Below are 19,612 nucleotides of genomic sequence, written 5' to 3'. Positions count from 1 at the left end.
AGCTGTATATATATATATATATATATATATATATATATATATATATATATATATTTAAAGAATATCCTCCTAGAATTTTTCAACTGTCAGACACATACTGAGAACACACAGATTGCTTATATATTGAATTGCAATACAAAATATCTTAATCAAGATGATATCACATTGTTTTAAAATAAAAGAATTGTGAAAATAGCAAAAGATTTAAGATTTTATTGTCAAAGGAAAGGCTGAAAAAAGATGCCCAAGAACATCTTTAAATTTATAACCTACAAAGCTACCGTATTTTAGGCAAAAATACGGGAAATAAGCCTTAAACTGGAAGAACTGTTACCAAACACTGAAAACCCTACCTCCCAGTACTCAAATGATGGTGATAACAAAACCCATTACTTAACCAAAAGACAAGTACCTTGCAACTGTGAGTACTGCATAATATTTATTCTTGGGTCATATAAAATGTTGGATCCTAACACAACAGTTTTTATAAAGTGGGAGTTTACTTGCTTGGCTTGTGTAACTTATAACAAGCTAAATATGTTTAAAAAGGGGCATAAACGAACAACCATTGTGCATCTTTGGCATAAAGAAATCAGACATGCATTCTAGATGCTCTGGTAGATTATTTGAAGTGCAAAATTAAGTAAGCACATCCTAAACAGAACCAACTGGGAACTCCACTTTCAGTTGGCAGTCATTGCTGACCACAAGGTCCTCAGGGTCCTCAAGGTCCACCAGGAAAAGATGGGAAAAATGGACGAGATGGTAGAGATAGTCTCCCAGGGTTAAATGTAAGGGAGGGGTTGCAGGTGATAAATTTGTATATTACAAGTTTCTCTCATTTTGATTATCAAAGCATAAAAAGACATAATTAATGTAATCATGTTCCAATACTGGCAAATGCTTCAAATCATCTAACGCTCAGTATAAGTAATTAAAAAGAAAATCTTTTAAATATAACTGTCATCACTAACATGTTTGTTTACATGTTAATGTCTTATTTGTTCTGTCAGGGACCACCTGGTGCCAAAGGTGACACTGGATCTTTGACAAAAGACATCATAGAACATCATGGCAAAAATTCAGAATGATCCAAAGCTTACTGGTATTGTAACGGTTTTACATAGCTTTAATTCATGAAAAATTACTACAGTAAGCTGTAGCCTTTTGTTTACATTCGGCTAGTGTGTTGTTGAACTTTGAACCTTAAGTTGGAATGGCTTGTAAGTGGTATCAGTTTACGAAAGAGGGGATTGTGGTGTCCAGTAGAGGGGTTGGCGGTCAACCATTCAAGGCCGTCCACTTTTACTCTGGCTGCCAGTCAAAGTAGCGGTGAACCATTCAAGGCCGTCGACTTTTGAAATGTATAAATACAGCTGCTCTTCGCAGTGTTGGCCAGTTAGAGTTCAGTTAGAGTTACTGTAGAGTATAGTGGCAGTACTCAGTGAGAGTATAGTGTCAGACTTAGTTTCACAACTTAGTTTGAGTCAGTTTCACAATATAGTTCCAGTTAGTTTATTGTAGCTGAGTTGCAGTTGTTTAAATTAGAAGTACAGCAGTACAGCAAGAATAGAGACAGTGTTTAGTAAAAGATACAGAAACATGTACATTTGTGTTGAGAGTTATTCGTAGAAATAAAGTTTACAAAACAGAGACCTTGTTTTGTTGGTGGCAGCGAAGTAAGAGAACCGTACACTGGTGGCAGAAAAGTGGAGACCTTTACACTGGTGGCAAGCGCTGGGATACAGACTTTAACACGCCAAGAGAAAAACTCAAGAAATCAAAGAAAAAGTCAAGAAATTCAAAATGCCTCCTAAAAAGGACAACAGATCTGACCAGGAGGAAGTGAGAAACCTGGAGGAACAGTTAGAAGAAGCCTGCAGAGCTCTTGAAGCTGAAAAAGAAAATTCTACTCACAGAATACAAGTTGCTGTAGAAGAAGCAGAGGCAGAAAAAGAAAGATTACTAAGAAATGCTAAAGAGAATGCTGACATCTTAGAGGCACGTGCTGAGGCTGCAGAACAGAGAGTCAGAGCCCTAGAGCGACAGAAAGAGACAGAAATAGAACACAGAGCCCAGAATGACCGCATATCAGAAACAATAACCCCTACACTTACCCCATTTCACAGAATTAACGGCCGTAGTAACTTTGAAATACCTTTGCCCAGACAGACTCTCTTTAGTGGAAAAGAATCCTGGGAGGGTTTCATTGAACCATTCAAAGCACTAAGCCAGACTTGTGAATGGAGTGAGTCTGAGAAACTGTTTAGATTATGTAACAGTCTGCGTGGTGAGGCTGCTGATTTCGCCTTTGTGCAGTTGTCAGCAGAAGTGGTAAATTCCTACCCTCTGCTACAGAGGGCGTTGCAAAACCGATTTCAAGAAAAGCGTACTACAAGCTCCTATCTGTCAGAGCTAGAAAATAGAAAGCTTAGTTCAAGAGAGAAACTGCCAGAGTACATATCCGATATTAGAAAGTTAGTGTTAAAAGGTTACCCGACAGCTGACTGCACCACACGTGAGACCATTGCATTGCGCCACTTCATAAAAGGGTTGCCAGACCATCAAGCCGCCGTGGCAGTGGGCATGAAAACGCCCAAAAATCTAGACGAAGCAAGGGAGGCCCTTGAAATGTATAACAGTCTAAGAGAAGAGGCAGTGAAAAGACCAAGTGTTAGGGCAGCAAATCCTGAGGCTGTTGTAACAGAAAGTCAGCTACACCAGCTTGAAAAGAAGTTTGACAAGAAGTTAGATGAAATTAAAGATTTGATATTGAAAGAGAAAGCAAAAGACACGAAAAGTCCTCCACCACCCAAGTCAGAAAATTGGAAGAACAACATAGAGTGTTTCAAGTGCCATAGATATGGGCATCTGGCAAGAGAATGCAAGGCACCTGTGAAAGAGGCTCTGCATGTAAACAACCAGGGAAACTGAGAAGGGGCATTCCAGCCGGCCAGAATGAACCCCTAAAAACACCTGTTGGCAGTGACATTGAAACAATCAGTTGTAGAAATGCTAGTGTTTCTTGGCCAGTGAAGATTCGGGACCAAGAAGTGAACTTTATTGTAGACACTGGTGCGTCAAAAACAATTATATCTACCCACAGTTATGAACAAATTCCCCATGATTTTAGACCTGAACTGAAAAAGACTCATAGAAAATTGCAGTTGCAGGTTGCAGACAGTAGAAACATTGAAATTGAAGGCCATGTAGAAATAAAATTTCAGTCTGGTGAAGAAGTGTTTATTTGGGACATGCTTGTAGCAAAAATAAAGGACGATGGTTTGTTAGGAATGGACTTCCTGTGCCATCATGATTTTTCACTGGGTGTGAACGGACTGAAACTTAATGGGAAGAGAGTGCCTTGTTTGGTTGAGAGGGAACCAAAGCATGCCTTTAGAGTGACAGTGACTAATGATGTTATTATTCCTGCAAACAGTGAGTTGATCATAGAAGGGACAGTTGATTCTAGCAAAATAAAATCAGGATTGGGACTGGTAGAGGCAATTCCAGAGAAGTCAAGTGATTTTCTGATCGGACATGTGCTAGTTGATCCTTTCACAAGAGACAATAAAATACCTGTGAGACTCCTTAACCCTTCTAATGAAGACATTTCACTTTTGAAAGACACCTGCGTTGCTCATTTACATGAAGTAGACCATGTGATTGGTCATAAACTTGAAGATAGCCTTTCTGTGCCCACCTTACGAGCAGACTTAACCCCTGGTAAACAAAAGTCAGACTTAACCCTTCATAGCCCAGAATTGCCTGAGTACCTGGCTGACCTCTATAAACAGTCAGGTGAGAATTTGACTGACTTTGAAAGATGTGAATTAAAGAAACTCCTGCAGAAGCACAGTGATGTTTTTGCCAAGTCTTCCAGTGACATGGGTCACACATCTGTCGTGAAGCATAAGATCGTCACTGGTGATGCAAGACCCATAAAACAGCAGCCCAGAAGACCCCCTAGAGCGTTTGCTGGAGAAGAAGAGAAAATAATTCAGGAACAGCTCCAAAATGGTGTTATTAGAGAGTCCACCTCACCTTGGTCAGCTCCACTAGTTTATGTCAAGAAAAAGGATGGAACAACAAGACCCTGTGTTGACTATAGACACTTAAATGATGTAACAGTGAAAGATGCTTACCCTCTTCCTCGAATAAATGACTGTTTAGACTCTCTTGGTGGTTCAATTTTCTTCTCAATAGCTGATTGCCAGAGCGGGTATTATCAAATCGAGGTAGCAGAAGAAGATAAGCCAAAGACTGCATTTGTGACCAGAAATGGGTTATACGAATATAATGTTATGCCTTTTGGTCTTTCTAATTCTCCTTCAACCTTCGAACGGTGTATGGAACTGATTTTACGTGGTTTGCAGTGGCAGACAGTGTTGATTTACCTCGATGACATTATTGTGTTTGGTAAATCATTTGAAGAACACTATAAGAGACTTGACGAGGTTTTTAATCGTCTTGGGAAAGCAGGACTAAAACTGAAACCAAGCAAATGCAGGTTGTTCCAGACTGAAGTTCAGTTTTTGGGACATGTAGTGACACAAGATGGCGTTAAACCAGATCCTGAGAAGGTAGAGTGTATAAAGAAATGGCCAGTTCCCAGGAATCTGACTGATGTACGTAGTTTTCTAGGACTGTGCTAATATTATCGTAGATTTATTAGAGGATTTTCAACAAGAGCTGCTCCAATTAATTACCTGCTCCAGGCCGGCCAGGCGTTTACTTGGACGGACTCTTGTCAGACAGCATTTGAGGACCTCAAAAGTGCCCTTACAGGTAATGAGGTAATGGCGTATCCGAGAGACGAAGGATTGTACATTCTTGACACTGATGCTTCAGCCACGGGCATTGGTGCCGTTTTATCTCAGTTACAGTGGTGTGAGAAGACCCAGAAAGAAATAGAGAAACCAGTCGCGTATGCAAGTACATGTAAGTCATTGACGAAAACTCAACGCCGTTACTGCGTGACTAGAAAAGAACTGCTTGCCGTTGTTACCTTTGTTCAACAATTTAGACACCATTTATTGGGTAGACAGTTTTTGGTACGAAGCGATCACAGTGCCCTCCGATGGGTTATGTCCTTTAAGGAGCCCAATGATCAGATGGCCAGATGGCTGGAAGTGCTATCACAGTTTGATTTTAAAATAGAACACCGAGCAGGGGCCAGACACGGTAACGCAGATGCAATATCGAGATTTCCATGCGACCCAGATGAGTGTACATGCTATGATGGGGAGTCCATTTTAAGCAAATTGCCATGCGAGGGTTGCGTACAGTGTAAGAAGAAACATGAACAATGGTCCAGATATCTGGAAGAAGAAGTCGTCCCTTTAGTAACCAGACGAGTGACAGAAAACCGAAAGAAAGAACTAAAATCAGACAACGGAGTCTGTGGCAGTGGTCAAGCAACGGGAAACCGAGGAAAATGTCCAGTAAAACGTGTGTATACAGCAGCTTGTTCAGTTTTATTGACAGGCCTTTACACCCTACTGACATTGTTCTTTGTAATCCTGAGCTGGGTGACCATGAAATTCAAGTGTATCTTTAAGGAAGTTAGAGCACTTTCTCTTCGAAGGATGAGAGTTTCCAAGAAAAGGGAAGTGCTGCCTAGAGAAAACTTGACATTCAAGGATCAAGATTTTTCTCATGGTGATGAAGATACAGATCTCAGTGAATCTGAGAGTGACAGAGATAGACTTCCAGCCGAGTGGCTGGGCAGTTACACTGTGAATGAATTGTTTAATTTGCAGTGTAAAGACCCTGAGTTGAAGACTGTGCTGTACTGGAAGGAACAGTCATCACAGAGACCAGAAAGAGATAAAGTGGCCGCAGAAAGTCCTGCAGTACGACAGTTATGGTTGCTTTGGGACCAACTTGAGCTGCAGGAGGGCATTTTATATAAAAGATGGGAAACTTTAGATAAGACAGGTTCCTTTTTACAGATATTGGTTCCGAGAGAGATGAGGAACGAGGTGATGAATGGCGTGCATGACAAAGTCACGTCAGGTCACCTTGGCGTCAAGAAAACAGTGAGCAAGTTGAAAAGACACTTCTACTGGTACAAGATGAAAGAAAGTGTAAGAGATTACATAAGAAGATGTGCTATTTGTGGTGGGAGAAAAAGACCACGGTCGAGACCTAAGGCTCCTTTGATAAGATATGCTGTAGGCGCTCCCATGGACAGAGTGGCAACAGACATCTTAGGACCTTTTCCAGTCAGTGAAAGAGGCAATAAATATATTCTTTTAGCAATGGACCAGTTTTCCAAATGGGTGGAGTGCTATGCCATCCCTGACATATCAGCTAAAACTGTAGCACACAAGCTAGTGACAGAGTTTTTCTCTAGATTTGGCCTACCCCTTGATCTCCATTCAGACCAAGGTAGCAACTATGAGTCACAGTTATTCAAACAAGTATGTCAACTATTAGAAATAAATAAAACCCGAACATCCAGCTATCATCCCTCAGGAAATGGAATGGTGGAGAGATTCAATATTGTGTTATGTGACATGATATCAGCTTATGTGTCAGAAGATCAACGGGATTGGGACATTCATTTGCCTTTATTGACTGCAGCATACAGGTGCTGTAAACATGAAAGCACTGGTTATTCCCCTAATTTGCTTATGTTAGGCAGAGAAGTTCACACAGCTACAGAACTGATCTTTGGAAAACCACCAGAAGACCGATCTGTGACGTCTCCTTCAGAGTATGTCAAAATGTTGCAAGAGAAAATGACTAGAATTCATGAAATAGTGAGATTGCATTTGAAAAAGGACTTTCAAAGGCAGAAAAGAGACCATGACACCCGTATTTCGAAAAATAACTATAAAGTTGGTGACTTGGTGTACTTACTAGATAGCACTAGAACAGTGGGACTGAGCCCAAAGCTGAAACGTGACATATGGCAAGGACCTTTTGTTGTTGTCAAAAAGCACAGTGATTTGTTGTTTGCAGTGAAAGGCAAACCTAAGTGTAAAATGAAGATCGTGCACCATGACCGTCTTAAACCATTTTTAAGTGACCAAGTTCCAGATTGGGTGTCCAGTTTGCAGAAATGTTTACATAAAGGTAATTATGTAGAAGGCAGTCCACTGAAACATGAGGGAAGTGCCATCAAACACAGGATGAAGCAGAGTGGCCAATCTAAACAAGTGCAAGTACCCAAGAACCAACCCGACAGTAATTTGAGAAATGAAGGAAGACCACAAAGGAAAAGAAGACCTCCCAAGAGATTTGCTGATTGACTGTGACAATGAACTTTTAAAATGAACATTATTATGAATCAGACTATGAACTTTAAATGATTATCATTATTAACCCAATGTTGAACTTAAGAGTAATTTTATTTAATCAAAGTGACACTGAACTATTGAATGAACTTTATGAACTGACTGAATTTTAACTGTTTAAATGTTTCAGAATATTTTTAGTTTTAACTGATTTTTGTACTTTGCTGGGACAGATCCCCGGTGGGATCAGACCTAGGGGGAAGAGTGTAACGATTTTACATAGCTTTAATTCATGAAAAATTACTACAGTAAGCTGTAGCCTTTTGTTTACATTCGGCTAGTGTGTTGTTGAACTTTGAACCTTAAGTTGGAATGGCTTGTAAGTGGTATCAGTTTACGAAAGAGGGGATTGTGGTGTCCAGTAGAGGGGTTGGCGGTCAACCATTCAAGGCCGTCCACTTTTACTCTGGCTGCCAGTCAAAGTAGCGGTGAACCATTCAAGGCCGTCCACTTTTGAAATGTATAAATACAGCTGCTCTTCGCAGTGTTGGCCAGTTAGAGTTCAGTTAGAGTTACTGTAGAGTATAGTGGCAGTACTCAGTGAGAGTATAGTGTCAGACTTAGTTTCACAACTTAGTTTGAGTCAGTTTCACAATATAGTTCCAGTTAGTTTATTGTAGCTGAGTTGCAGTTGTTTAAATTAGAAGTACAGCAGTACAGCAAGAATAGAGACAGTGTTTAGTAAAAGATACAGAAACATGTACATTTGTGTTGAGAGTTATTCGTAGAAATAAAGTTTACAAAACAGAGACCTTGTTTTGTTGGTGGCAGCGAAGTAAGAGAACCGTACACTGGTGGCAGAAAAGCGGAGACCTCTACAGTATGTCCAGATCCAATCTTAGATCTTCTACAGCCAAGCCCAATTAAATGTAATAATTTATCATACCAAGTTACCAATTGATGTATCACCTCAATGTATTACAATATTGGCACAGTATATTCAAGCTAGTGGGACAGTGTTTCTCTCAGTTTATTGTATGTTTTAATGTCTATCAGACAATAACAGCCATGTTGGAGCAGTGTACCCAATTTGGCTCACTAGGTTTAAAAGAAGTTTTTAACTGTCTAGCAGCCAATACCAGCCATATGGTGGAAACGTATTAACAAAATAAAAACTTGTATTTCATAATTTTTTTTTGGTGAAAAGGGAAGGCGTGTTCAGACTAGTAAAATTTTACATTAATAAAAATGGAAATTTATTCGATCGGAGTCGCGGGCTTGGGCGCGCAACTCGTAATAAGTGTCAATGGAAGTTTATACCTCTTATCTAAAGTTAATATCTTTTCTTATCTCATCTTCTTAAATTATAGTGAAGCCTCAATAAAGATAAGTCTGTCACGCCATGTTAGGTATAAATCAGGCTGTGACATGACAATAAATGAGTTTTGATTTTTGTAACTAAACAGTGGTGTTGCGTTACTCTTCTCTCCTGGCATAACCCAAGTTGGTAATCGCGTACTGTACCTAGAATCGCTTCCAGCGGTGGATTAGAGCCCCTAGCATCTAGATTATACCCGCAGTCTAAGTATCTAAGAACCTAGTTCAGATTACGTGTAATTTGGCTCAGTTCAGGTTAACCAGGTCTTATCTCAGATCTTCTACAGATCTCTACAATATCAACATTTCCGGAGCCCTTCAGCAGATTCCAAACCCCATGCCAAGGGTGGGGGGGGGGGGGGGGGGGGGGGGGGGGGGGGGGGGGGGGGTGGAGGGTTGGCTTTGCATACACATAGTCCACACCCTTCAAATAATCCTGGATCCACCCCTGCATACTAGTAATAATCATTATTCAAATATTTGTAAAAACCTGAGTTACTAAGCCCCATACTGTATAATATTCATGTTTGACAAGTTCAGTTGATAAATTATGGCTCAATCAATTAATATAAGAACCTTTATTAGCCTCACCCAGGTCATAGCCTTGACTGCCACAAAATGGTGCACATCATGCATTTTTCTGTATTTGATGTACTTATCGTGACTGCTGTCACTGCATCAAGTTTACAACATCATCCTGATGTCAGTAATGACTTTTTGGTGACACTGGTTGAAAGACTGGACAGACAAGAACAAGAGATGAAAAAACTGAATGCTGAAGTTGCTGCAGTGAGGCAAGAAAACAAACAACTTAAGGTATTTTGAATTTTGTCCTTTTCCAGTATTATCAGTTAATTATATGGATGTACGTTTCACTAGGTCTGTCTCTCAATTGTCTCTTTTAACTTAATTAATAACTTAAACAATTTACTGGGTAATTAACTTATTGTTTTAAAAAGGATTTATGTTTTACAGTTTTCATATACAGAAAATGAAATATCTTGTCTATATTATAAAAACTGATGTCCTTCCTAAACTTTTGCCTTATTAGTCAGTTATTCAGAAAATCAAGGTGAAGCTTGATGCACAAACTTTCATGGCTGAAGAGAATAATAGATTAAAGTTTCAGCATGGAAACCATTCCATTACCAAGAGACAAGTGCAGCAAGGAAACTGTAAGCTATATTAATATTTGTTAGAGATAATGAACAGACATTTATACAATTTCAGATAAAATATATTAAGAGGATACAGGGTATATTGATGCTACATAACATTATATTTGACAACAGACATTTTATGGTTGAGTATCAACTTGCAGCATCTGTATCATGTTAAAAACCAGCAATTCAAACCACTGTGTCCTATATTTCAGTGGTAAGTTCAGGGTGTCTGCAAGGACCCCAGGGACCCCCAGGAAGAGATGGCAGAGATGGGAGAGATGGAATTCAGGTAACTTTACCAATTTTCATCATGACAAATTACATGAATAAAACAAACAATCTTCTTCCTATGATGTACAGCGCATTATATTATCTTAATATAAAATTAAACAATAGCCATATTGGTATGTATAAGAAATAAGTATGATAATTGAGCTTTAGTTTTTTTGTTTTTTTTTTTTTAAGGGGGGGGGTATAAATAAGTTGATAGTGAACAATATGCATAAAATACTGACTTGATGTAGATGCAATTTATATTGGATGTTAAACCCCCTATAAACTCATAGTTTGAAATGACAAAGTGTTAAATCTTCTCAACTCTGCGCTACAAAATCAATTTGATGTCTTAAATTTATCCACAGAACCCAGGTTTAACAGTAGACAGCCTCAAGCAAATCATTGGACTGCTTGGATATCAGTCACCACTACAAGGTAATGGTAGCAGGTCTGCTCTGTATATTAAAGATGATATATTAAGTTATAACAGTTTAGTCGATATTTTAAAATACTTATAGATGTAAGCAGTAAACACATTTTGTTGCCATGTAAGGTGGAAATGATGATAAATGATGCCATTCCTATTTAATACAATTTTCTTTTTAAATAACTATCACCAGTCACTAAGTGTTACATTGTAACAGTAAAATATTAGATGCAAATGATATGTTAATTTTTATATGAATTAACCTGTACTCATAAAAAATTATTGATATGGGTGAAGTCACTTGTGGCCTTTGTTTGACTAGTACCAGCATGTGAATGGTGAAGACTAATTAGTCAGTACCCAATGAAATGTATGACTGGGTTCCCATTCTTATTCTGATTGCAATTTAGCAAGAATTCACTTGGAGACAGATCGATCCACAGTCAGTATGATAGGGTCTGGGAATGGTCTCTATCTGAATTTTTATCACACTTATACTTTTTAGTTGGCAACTCCTCAAGGAGCAGTGTTCAGGGACCACAGGGGTTACCTGGGAGAGATGGTAAAGATGGCAGAGATGGAATACAGGTAAAATGGCTAGCTGCTAGATATACAATTAAAGTGCTGATAGTACGTAATTGGAAATCAAAATGTTTGAAAATCAACCAGTTAGGCATTCTTTGAAGTGATGACCATTGACCCCTTGTTTCCACTTCTTCAAATATATTGTAATACATCACAAAATAAATTATAAATAATTAATAATTAATTCATAAAAATAATTCATACTCATAGTTCATATGTTTGTTCAATTTTCTAAGGGACCACCTGGACCTAAAGGGGACCCAGGATCTCTAACATTGGATACCCTCAAACAAATGCTGGGACAAATTGGAGATCAGAAAGGTACAGCTTACAGGTTTTTAAACTTAATTAATCTACCTTTTTATGTACAGATTGATGTGCACTATTTTCACTGCCTACACAATAAATATATTACTGTGTGACTTATTATTCTGGACTCATAAAGGATAATTACTGTTTCAGGCCTACCCAACCACCAGACTCAGCACCAAATGATCCCAAATTCACTGGTAGATCAGACCACAGTACCAGTTTTCAAGGTGTGTGTCAGTACGCATTTCACAGTATCATGCCACAATTTTCAGATAAGATGCACTACTTTCCAACCCCATTGAGAATCATCACTATCACATCGCATACTAGGCAAGAGCAGTGTTGTGTCTAATTTTTCGAAGCACATACTGATTCACACCTTGAAAACGGGTAGTGTGGTCCAATCTGCTGGTGAAATCAGGATCATTCGATGCAGAGAGTCGTAGTTGGGTAGGCCTGTGTTTGAGATCTCAAGTCAAAGCTTCAGCCTCGCTCGATTACCCCACCTCTGGGTTCAATATATCCCTGCGATGACCCCATTTAAAGTCAATATTTATATATGTGAAAATGGTTTCATTCATTTGGACCTCAGTTTTCATATTCAAGTTTTTATTTATGATAGTTTGATTTACCTGTTGACTGTTTTGTCTGTTCACTATGACAGTCTTGGTCACAACAATATTTATATAGTACTGCAGCAAAATTGGCAAAAAAAAAAAAAAAAAAAAAAAAAAAAAAAATTATTATTATAATAAAACTATTTTGTGCACTTCCATCAGTATACACCAAGAAAGGAAAATTGTATTTCATACATACGTAGGATTGATTCATAGGGATGAAATGCAGTTCAGTTTGGTTGGATTCTAATATTTAAAGTCATGCAGATTTTGTTGAGTTTTACATTCTAATGCCCTATAACTAACAGTAATGACTAGATCTTTTCAATGGAGAAAATTGTGAATGAATATACAATTTGGAACCATTCCAAACGTATATTGTGTAGCATTTCTTGTGCTTCTACTGTGTCGAACAGAACTTTTTCATTTTCCCTTTTATTGAAGTTTTTTTGCTCTTTAAGAGCAAGCTATAAAAAGGACAAAATTAATCACACTGTGAACCATTTAGTTTGATATGTATTGAAAGCTACCAACCATTACCAGTCATTCTTTTTTCACAAAATGGTTCAAGTCAACAGATGAAAACCTGTAACAGTGTGGCAGTGTGGTGCTTACAATATGGTTCTCTACACTTAATGTATGTTTTCAGGCCTACCAGCTAATACCAGCCATGGTGGGACAGTGTATACAATATGGTTCTCTGGGTTTTACATATGTTTTTCAGGCCTACCAGCTTATACCAGCCATGGTGGGACAGTGTATACAATATGGTTCTCTAGGTTTTACATATGTTTTTCAGGCCTACCAGCCAATACCAGCCATGGTGGGACAGTGTATACAATATGGTTCTCTGGGTTTTACATATGTTTTTCAGGCCTACCAGCTTATACCAGCCATGGTGGGACAGTGTATACAATATGGTTCTCTAGGTTTTACATATGTTTTTCAGGCCTACCAGCCAATACCAGCCATGGTGGGACAGTTTACACACGTTGGGGCAGAACAACTTGTTCAACACATTCCAAACTGTTGTACAAAGGTAAAAAAAAAAACCTTTATCCCACTTACGTTTCAGTATATCACAATCCAAAAACAGCTTTTTTTTGTTTGGACATATTCCTTCTTATCACAACATATTAGGCAAATAATTGTATAAGATAAATATAACAAATTAAAACTTTTTTAGTTTCATTACTATATATTTATGGACATCTTATGTATCTGAATATATATATGTCAAATAAAGACGAACACGCTAATTCACACGTGTCTTTTTTTTCTCATTCTTCTGTAACTACTCACAGGTGGCGCTTTAGGCCAAGACGTATATGAGATCTTCCCCCAAAGATAACAACTAATAAAGTGTGGAATTAAATGTCTCTAAACCTTTAAACATCAATCTATTACATTTAACATACAATCAACATTTTTTTTTTTTCAATAAAGTTCATAAAGTTCACTTGCATTAAGCATGCTTATATGTAACAAACAGTATACAGAAAATCTACAAGTCTAAACGTCCAACAGGTTTTACAATTCTACCTGATCTTGTTTGCAATACATTACTTGCACTTTCAGTTGTGTGAATGTTGTTGCTAACACCGTGCATACCACTTTCACTGCTTGTACTGCCACTACATTCAACAGACTTACTAGCATGTACAGGAGTGGTAACATGCTTTTCAGCTAGTTCTGGCATAACACTTAAATGTCTCCGATTTCTACGGAGTTCTACACCCTCACTCGTTTTCACCACATATGACCTTGGAGGATCTGCTTTTCCCACAACCTGAGCAGGAACCTCACTCCACAGCTTTTCTTTGTCAGTTTTAATTCTAACAAAATCTCCTGACTTTAACTCAGGAGCTCTAACTACCCCATGCCTTTCATTATAATGTATCTGATGATAACTCTTTGCCAACTCGTCTTTGAACCTGACTTGTTCACTATTAGGCCATTTCGGTTCTAGTATCTTTGGAAGACAGGGAACAGTATTTCTCAGATTTCTTCCCATCAACAATTGAGCTGGTGAATACCCAATTGCTGAATGTGGAGTTGACCTATATGCTAATAAACCTAACATTGGATCTGACTGACTAAGAATCTTTTTACAAACTTGTACCGCCCTTTCTACATGCCCATTAGCCTGTGGGTAATGCGGGCTTGAAGTTGTATGAGTGAATCCATACTCTTGAGAAAACTCACTGAATTTCTCAGAAACAAATTGTGGTCCATTATCAGTAATGAACACCTCAGGTATACCAAACCTGGCAAAGATATTCTTCAACTTTGCAATCACTGCAAAATTAGTGGTGCTTGACAAATGCACTAGTTCAATGTATCTCGAATAATAATCACTCACAACTAAGAAACTCTTTCCTTTGTGATCCAACAAATCTGCCCCTAACATTTGCCATGGCCTATCGGGGAGGGGAGTTGATTTCATTGGTTCTTTTCGAGCTGACGGCTTGTGAATCTGACAATGTTCACACTTACTGACTAAACTGTCAATATCTCGACTAATACCAGGCCACCATATACTACTTTGTGCTCTCTGCCTACACTTTGTAAGACCTTGGTGACCACTATGAAGCCTTTCCAACATATCTGACCTCATTTTTCTTGGTATGACAATACGGTCATCATAAACTAACAATCCATCATGCACTGACAAATGTGCTCTGGCACTGTAAAATTTCTGTGCGACTGGATTTACTGAATCTACATACTTGGGCCATCCTTTCAATGTGTACTGATAAACAGTAGATATTTCATCATCAACAGATGAAACATTTCTAATCTCTGATAATTTCTCATCAGAAGCTGGCCAGCATGACTCTACATTATTGATATAAGCATCAATATCTTGTGGTGTCAACATTGTTTTGTCTGATGTGTCACTGGATCTTGGAGCACGTGACAAAGTATCAGCTATTAACAACTGTTTCCCAGGGACATACACTGCTTTGGGTGAATACCTCATCAATCGCATTAGCAGTCTCTGACAACGTAAGGGAACTTTGTCAAGATCACGAACATTGATCAAGGGAACTAATGGTTTGTGATCGGTGAACAGTTCATACTCCATGCCTCGCAAATAGCGATCAAATTTCTCTGATACCCAAACTACAGCTAAACATTCTTTTTCAATTTGGGCATAACCACGTTCGGCTTCAGAAAGTGTTCGCGAACAGTATGCTACTGGCTTAAGTACACTACCATGATACTGCATGAGTGCACCACCTAATCCATAACTACTGGCATCTGCTGAAACCACTGTAGGTAAGGATGGATCATAAAATGCAAGGACTGGGGCTGAGGAAACTAACCGTTTTACCTCCTTAAAAGCACTATCCTGATCGGAACCCCAGTGCCACTGAACATCTGAACGTAGAAGTTCATTCAAGGGATGAAGCTTCTCAGAAAGCTCACTCAGGTGACTCCCCAGGTAATTAACCATTCCTAGGACACGCTTGAGCTCTGACACATTACTTGGTACTTCCAAGTCTTGTATTGACTGTACTCGGGACTTATCAATACCAATACCAGACGCACTGATATTTTGGCCAAGGAAATTCAACTCTGATTTTCGCAACTTACATTTCTGCATGTTGAGTTTCAGACCCTTCTCGTCCAGTCTGTTTAAGACTTTAGTAAGTCTTTTGTCATGTTCCTCTACACTCTTGCCAAAGACTAAAATGTCATCTAGATACACTACAACACCATCTAGACCCTCAAGTATTTCACACATTTTCCGATGAAATATTTCTGGAGCTGAAGTCACCCCAAATGGTAGTCTTTTGAAACAAAACCGTCCCTTCGGTGAGAGAAATGTAGTAAGTTTACTACTATCACTATCCAACTCACACTGATAGAAACCACTTGCAGCATCTAGACTACTAAAACATGATGCACCTGCAAGCTGACTAAGTACTTCCTCTTTAGTAGGGATCAAGTATTTCTCTCGCACAACTGACTCATTCAAACGCCTCAAATCTACACATATGCGCACATCACCATTAGGTTTCACAACTGGCACCATGGGTGCACACCACTCAACCGGCTCAGTTACTTTCTCAATAACACCTGCCTTTTCCATACGTTCTAGTTCTGCATTGACTTTTGGTAACAATGGAATTGGGACTCGTCTGGTTGCACTAACACTATATGGTTTTGCACTATCTTTCAACTTAATATGTACTGGGTCACTCTTAAGTGTACCAACTGAATCTGCCTGTAACACTCTAGTTACTAAACCCATGTCAACACAAGCACTTCTTCCAAGCAAGTTACTCACATTCTCTCTGACAACATGTACAGTAAATGTATACATTTTTTTCTTTAAATTTTGTTTTTGCAACAAACTTGCCAATGTTGGTTAATTTTCCACCTGGACTATTCAACACTACTGTGGTGGGAGAGAGTGTGGGACTTGGCTTTAGACTTTCATACATTGCCTTACTAATTACACTGGTATCTGCCCCTGTATCTATTTTGAAATCTACAGACTGACCATTCATGTCTAATTTAACATTCCATTCTGAATCATTACTACTATTCTCTGTAAACAATGATCCAAGGAAACATTCTACATCATCAGTGTCATCTGCAATAACTTCATGAACACTGCCCATTTGTTTACTAGCACTGCTTTTAAAAGTACGAGTGCTCCGACACACAACACCAAAGTGTCCAATTCTATGGCATTTATTACACTTTTTGTTTTGTGCTGGGCATGTTACATGTCTGTGGTCTAGTATATGGTTACATTGTCCACATCGTCTGGGCTGACCTCTTTGTTGACTGTTTTGACCTCTGGGTTTACCTCTGGCTTGTCTATTTCCTTTCTCCACTTCACTCACGTTTGCAACACTTGGATTAGTACTGTTTTGTAATTTGATCAGTTCCGTACTGCGAACAATCTCTAATGCTGTTTTCAGGGTCAAGTCGACTTTTAATTGGAGTTTTAATGAGCAATCTCTGTCGGCGATTCCAATTACAATAGCATCTCTTATCTCTTCTTCCTTGTTGGTGAATTCACAATTTTCTGAAAGTTCCACTAAGTTTCTATAAAAAGTCTCAACTGATTCTCCAGGTATCTGTCGACGTTGACGGAATCTTGCCCTTTCATGAATAATATTCCTCCTTGGAATAAAATACTCGTCAAACTTAGCAATAACAACGTCAAAATTCTCTGCCTCGGGCTCACCTGAATTTTCTGCCGTAGCATCTGCTGTGGATAGCTTAAAGGTAGAAAATATCTGTTCTGCATCCTTTCCCATAGCATAAATCAGAGCTGATACTTGTATTCCCCCGGCCTCCGTGTCCAGTTTAGTGGCCTGTCTATATCTGATGAAGCGTTGGCGCCATTCCGGCCATTCGTTTGGCGCGTGAAACCTAAAGTTCTCCGGAGGATGGAATTTAGCCATTACGTCAATGGATTTGAGTTTCCTCTCTCTCTCTAGTACCCCTAGAGATAGTTCAGTCCGATTTTTCACGGCACTTCTTATCCCGCTTCTGACACCATGTCAAATAAAGACGAACACGCTAATTCACACGTGTCTTTTTTTTCTCATTCTTCTGTAACTACTCACAGGTGGCGCTTTAGGCCAAGACGTATATGACAATATATATATATATATATATATATATATATATATATATATATATATTTTTTTTTTTTTTTAAATGTTAAATTTGACATCTATGCTTGTTAAAGTTAAAAATTTTAAATAAATGGATTTTTATGCTTTTTTATATCAGGGATATCTGCTGGAACCTTCTATGACAAAACTGGAGGAGGCAGTAATTACTTGTGTTTGCCACAAACACCAGAGTGGGGGAAATACCAAATTGGAGGGCAAGCGTTAGGTCCTTTTATACATGGTATGGAATATGAGACAATTGACCCGAACATATTTTCAACATCCAATACAGGAGGTCAGAATTTTCGTAACCATGATGCCCCCTGTGCAGTATGCTACACCCAAACACGTCCTAGTCATGTGATGATACCAGCCAAGAAGACATGTCCAGCTGGGTGGACAACAGAGTACAATGGATACCTGGTATCAAATCGTGATGACTATGCAAGAACAGAGTTTGTCTGCCTTGATGAAGCTCCAGAAGTGGTGGCTGGTGGCCATGAGAACAAAGACGGTGCTTTGATATATCCTGTTGAGGCTAAATGTGGTTCCCTTCCCTGCCCACCATATGTGGATGGAAGAGAACTGACCTGTGTTGTCTGTAGTAAATAGTGAAGAAGATTTAATATGGTTCATAATATTGGGACTTTACGATGACCTTAAACTAGACAGAACTGTGTTGTCTGTACTCAACAGTGACAATAAATATATACGCTGAATGAATGGCACAGCTGTGACTAAGACAAGAATTGGCCTGTGCTAATTTTCAATATAATAACCTAAGTAAAAGCTCACTGATATGTTGAATTTAAATGTGATAATTCCTAGAATATATAGCTACCAGTAAAATTGCTGATGAAAAGATACATTTTTATTAGGCTAGTACTGCTTCAATGGCAGCTTTGTGTCACAGGCAATTTCCATTTAATTTTCAACAGCAATTTAGTAAATTAAAAATGTTTAAATGACCTACATTTAGTTTAGGTTTTTGATATATTAATTCATGATAATTGAAATAAAGATTCCAAATATAACTATATGTTTTTGATCTGTTTGTTTGTGTCTATAGAGTAATAAAGTAACTGTGAAGAGCTTATTTTTTTCTTTTCTGCACAGCGTTCCTGTTCCTTTCCATGTCATTTTTTACCATTATACTAAATGTGCACAACACATAATATCTTCATTAGAGATATACACAAAAAAGATCACCTTAAATAGTTAAAGCTCTCTTATATCAAATTGTGTCAAACAAACTAATTGATACATACAGTATATATCACTTTATATAAACAAAAACATATCATATTTAAACTTTAAGTCAAGGACCCAGAATAGGATGATACATTACTTATACAAATCGTTGTAATGGCATACACCATGGTGAAGACCATGTTTCTCATTGTAACTGCTGCCGTTATGACAGCACTGACACCAAATGCACAACACCATGTTGAAGTCAGTGATGATGCACTGATGAAACTGGTTTAGAGACTTGACAGGCAACAACTAGTGATAATCCAACTAAAGCAGAAATTTCCAACTTGAAGAAATTGGAAGATGTTTTCACAATCAAAACAGAAAATGAGAACTAGAAAAAGCAGGCAACAGAACTAGAACTATAAATGTTCTTATAATATATATTCTTATTATTGAATTGCAATAAAAAATCTGAATCAAGACGATATCTTAGTTGCAGAATAAAAGAAATTTGAAAATAGCAAAAGATTTAAGATTTTATTATAAAATAAGAAATAGTAGAGTCTGAAAACAGATGCTTATGAATATCTTTAAATATTTCATAACCTACAGCATTAATAAAAATACCTGAATTTATGCCCATATACAGGAAATATAAACCGTAAAATGCAAGAACTGATGTCAAACGCTGAAAACCCTACCTCCCAATACTTTAATGATGGTGATAACAGAACCCATTACTTAACCAAAAGACGTACAGGTACCTCAC

General features: G+C 38.2%; 1 protein-coding gene and 1 long non-coding RNA gene across 2 annotated transcripts; both read left to right on the top strand.

Moving 5' to 3' along the window:
• Positions 1-200: 200 nt before the first annotated feature.
• Positions 201-1,099, top strand: LOC106151523 (uncharacterized). Its single transcript, XR_001237234.3, has 3 exons — positions 201-421; positions 688-809; positions 1,014-1,099. It is a non-coding gene; the product is annotated as an uncharacterized LOC106151523 (long non-coding RNA).
• Positions 1,100-9,082: 7,983 nt separating this feature from the next.
• On the top strand, positions 9,083-18,733 carry LOC106151521 (uncharacterized). The gene is made up of 8 exons (XM_087010357.1): positions 9,083-9,437; positions 9,673-9,796; positions 9,997-10,073; positions 10,426-10,495; positions 10,993-11,075; positions 11,309-11,393; positions 12,951-13,040; positions 17,765-18,733. The coding sequence occupies exons 1-8, from the start codon at positions 9,240-9,242 to the stop codon at positions 18,256-18,258; spliced, it is 1,221 nt and encodes a 406-aa protein (XP_086866483.1). The 5' UTR covers positions 9,083-9,239; the 3' UTR covers positions 18,259-18,733.
• The last annotated feature ends 879 nt before the right edge of the window (positions 18,734-19,612 follow it).

The sequence above is a fragment of the Lingula anatina genome, chromosome 4 (assembly GCF_051362555.1).
Source record: "Lingula anatina isolate TDL-2025a chromosome 4, LinAna3.0, whole genome shotgun sequence".
NCBI classification, from domain to species: Eukaryota; Metazoa; Brachiopoda; class Lingulata; order Lingulida; family Lingulidae; genus Lingula; species Lingula anatina.
This window is presented reverse-complemented; position numbering and strand designations above follow the sequence as displayed.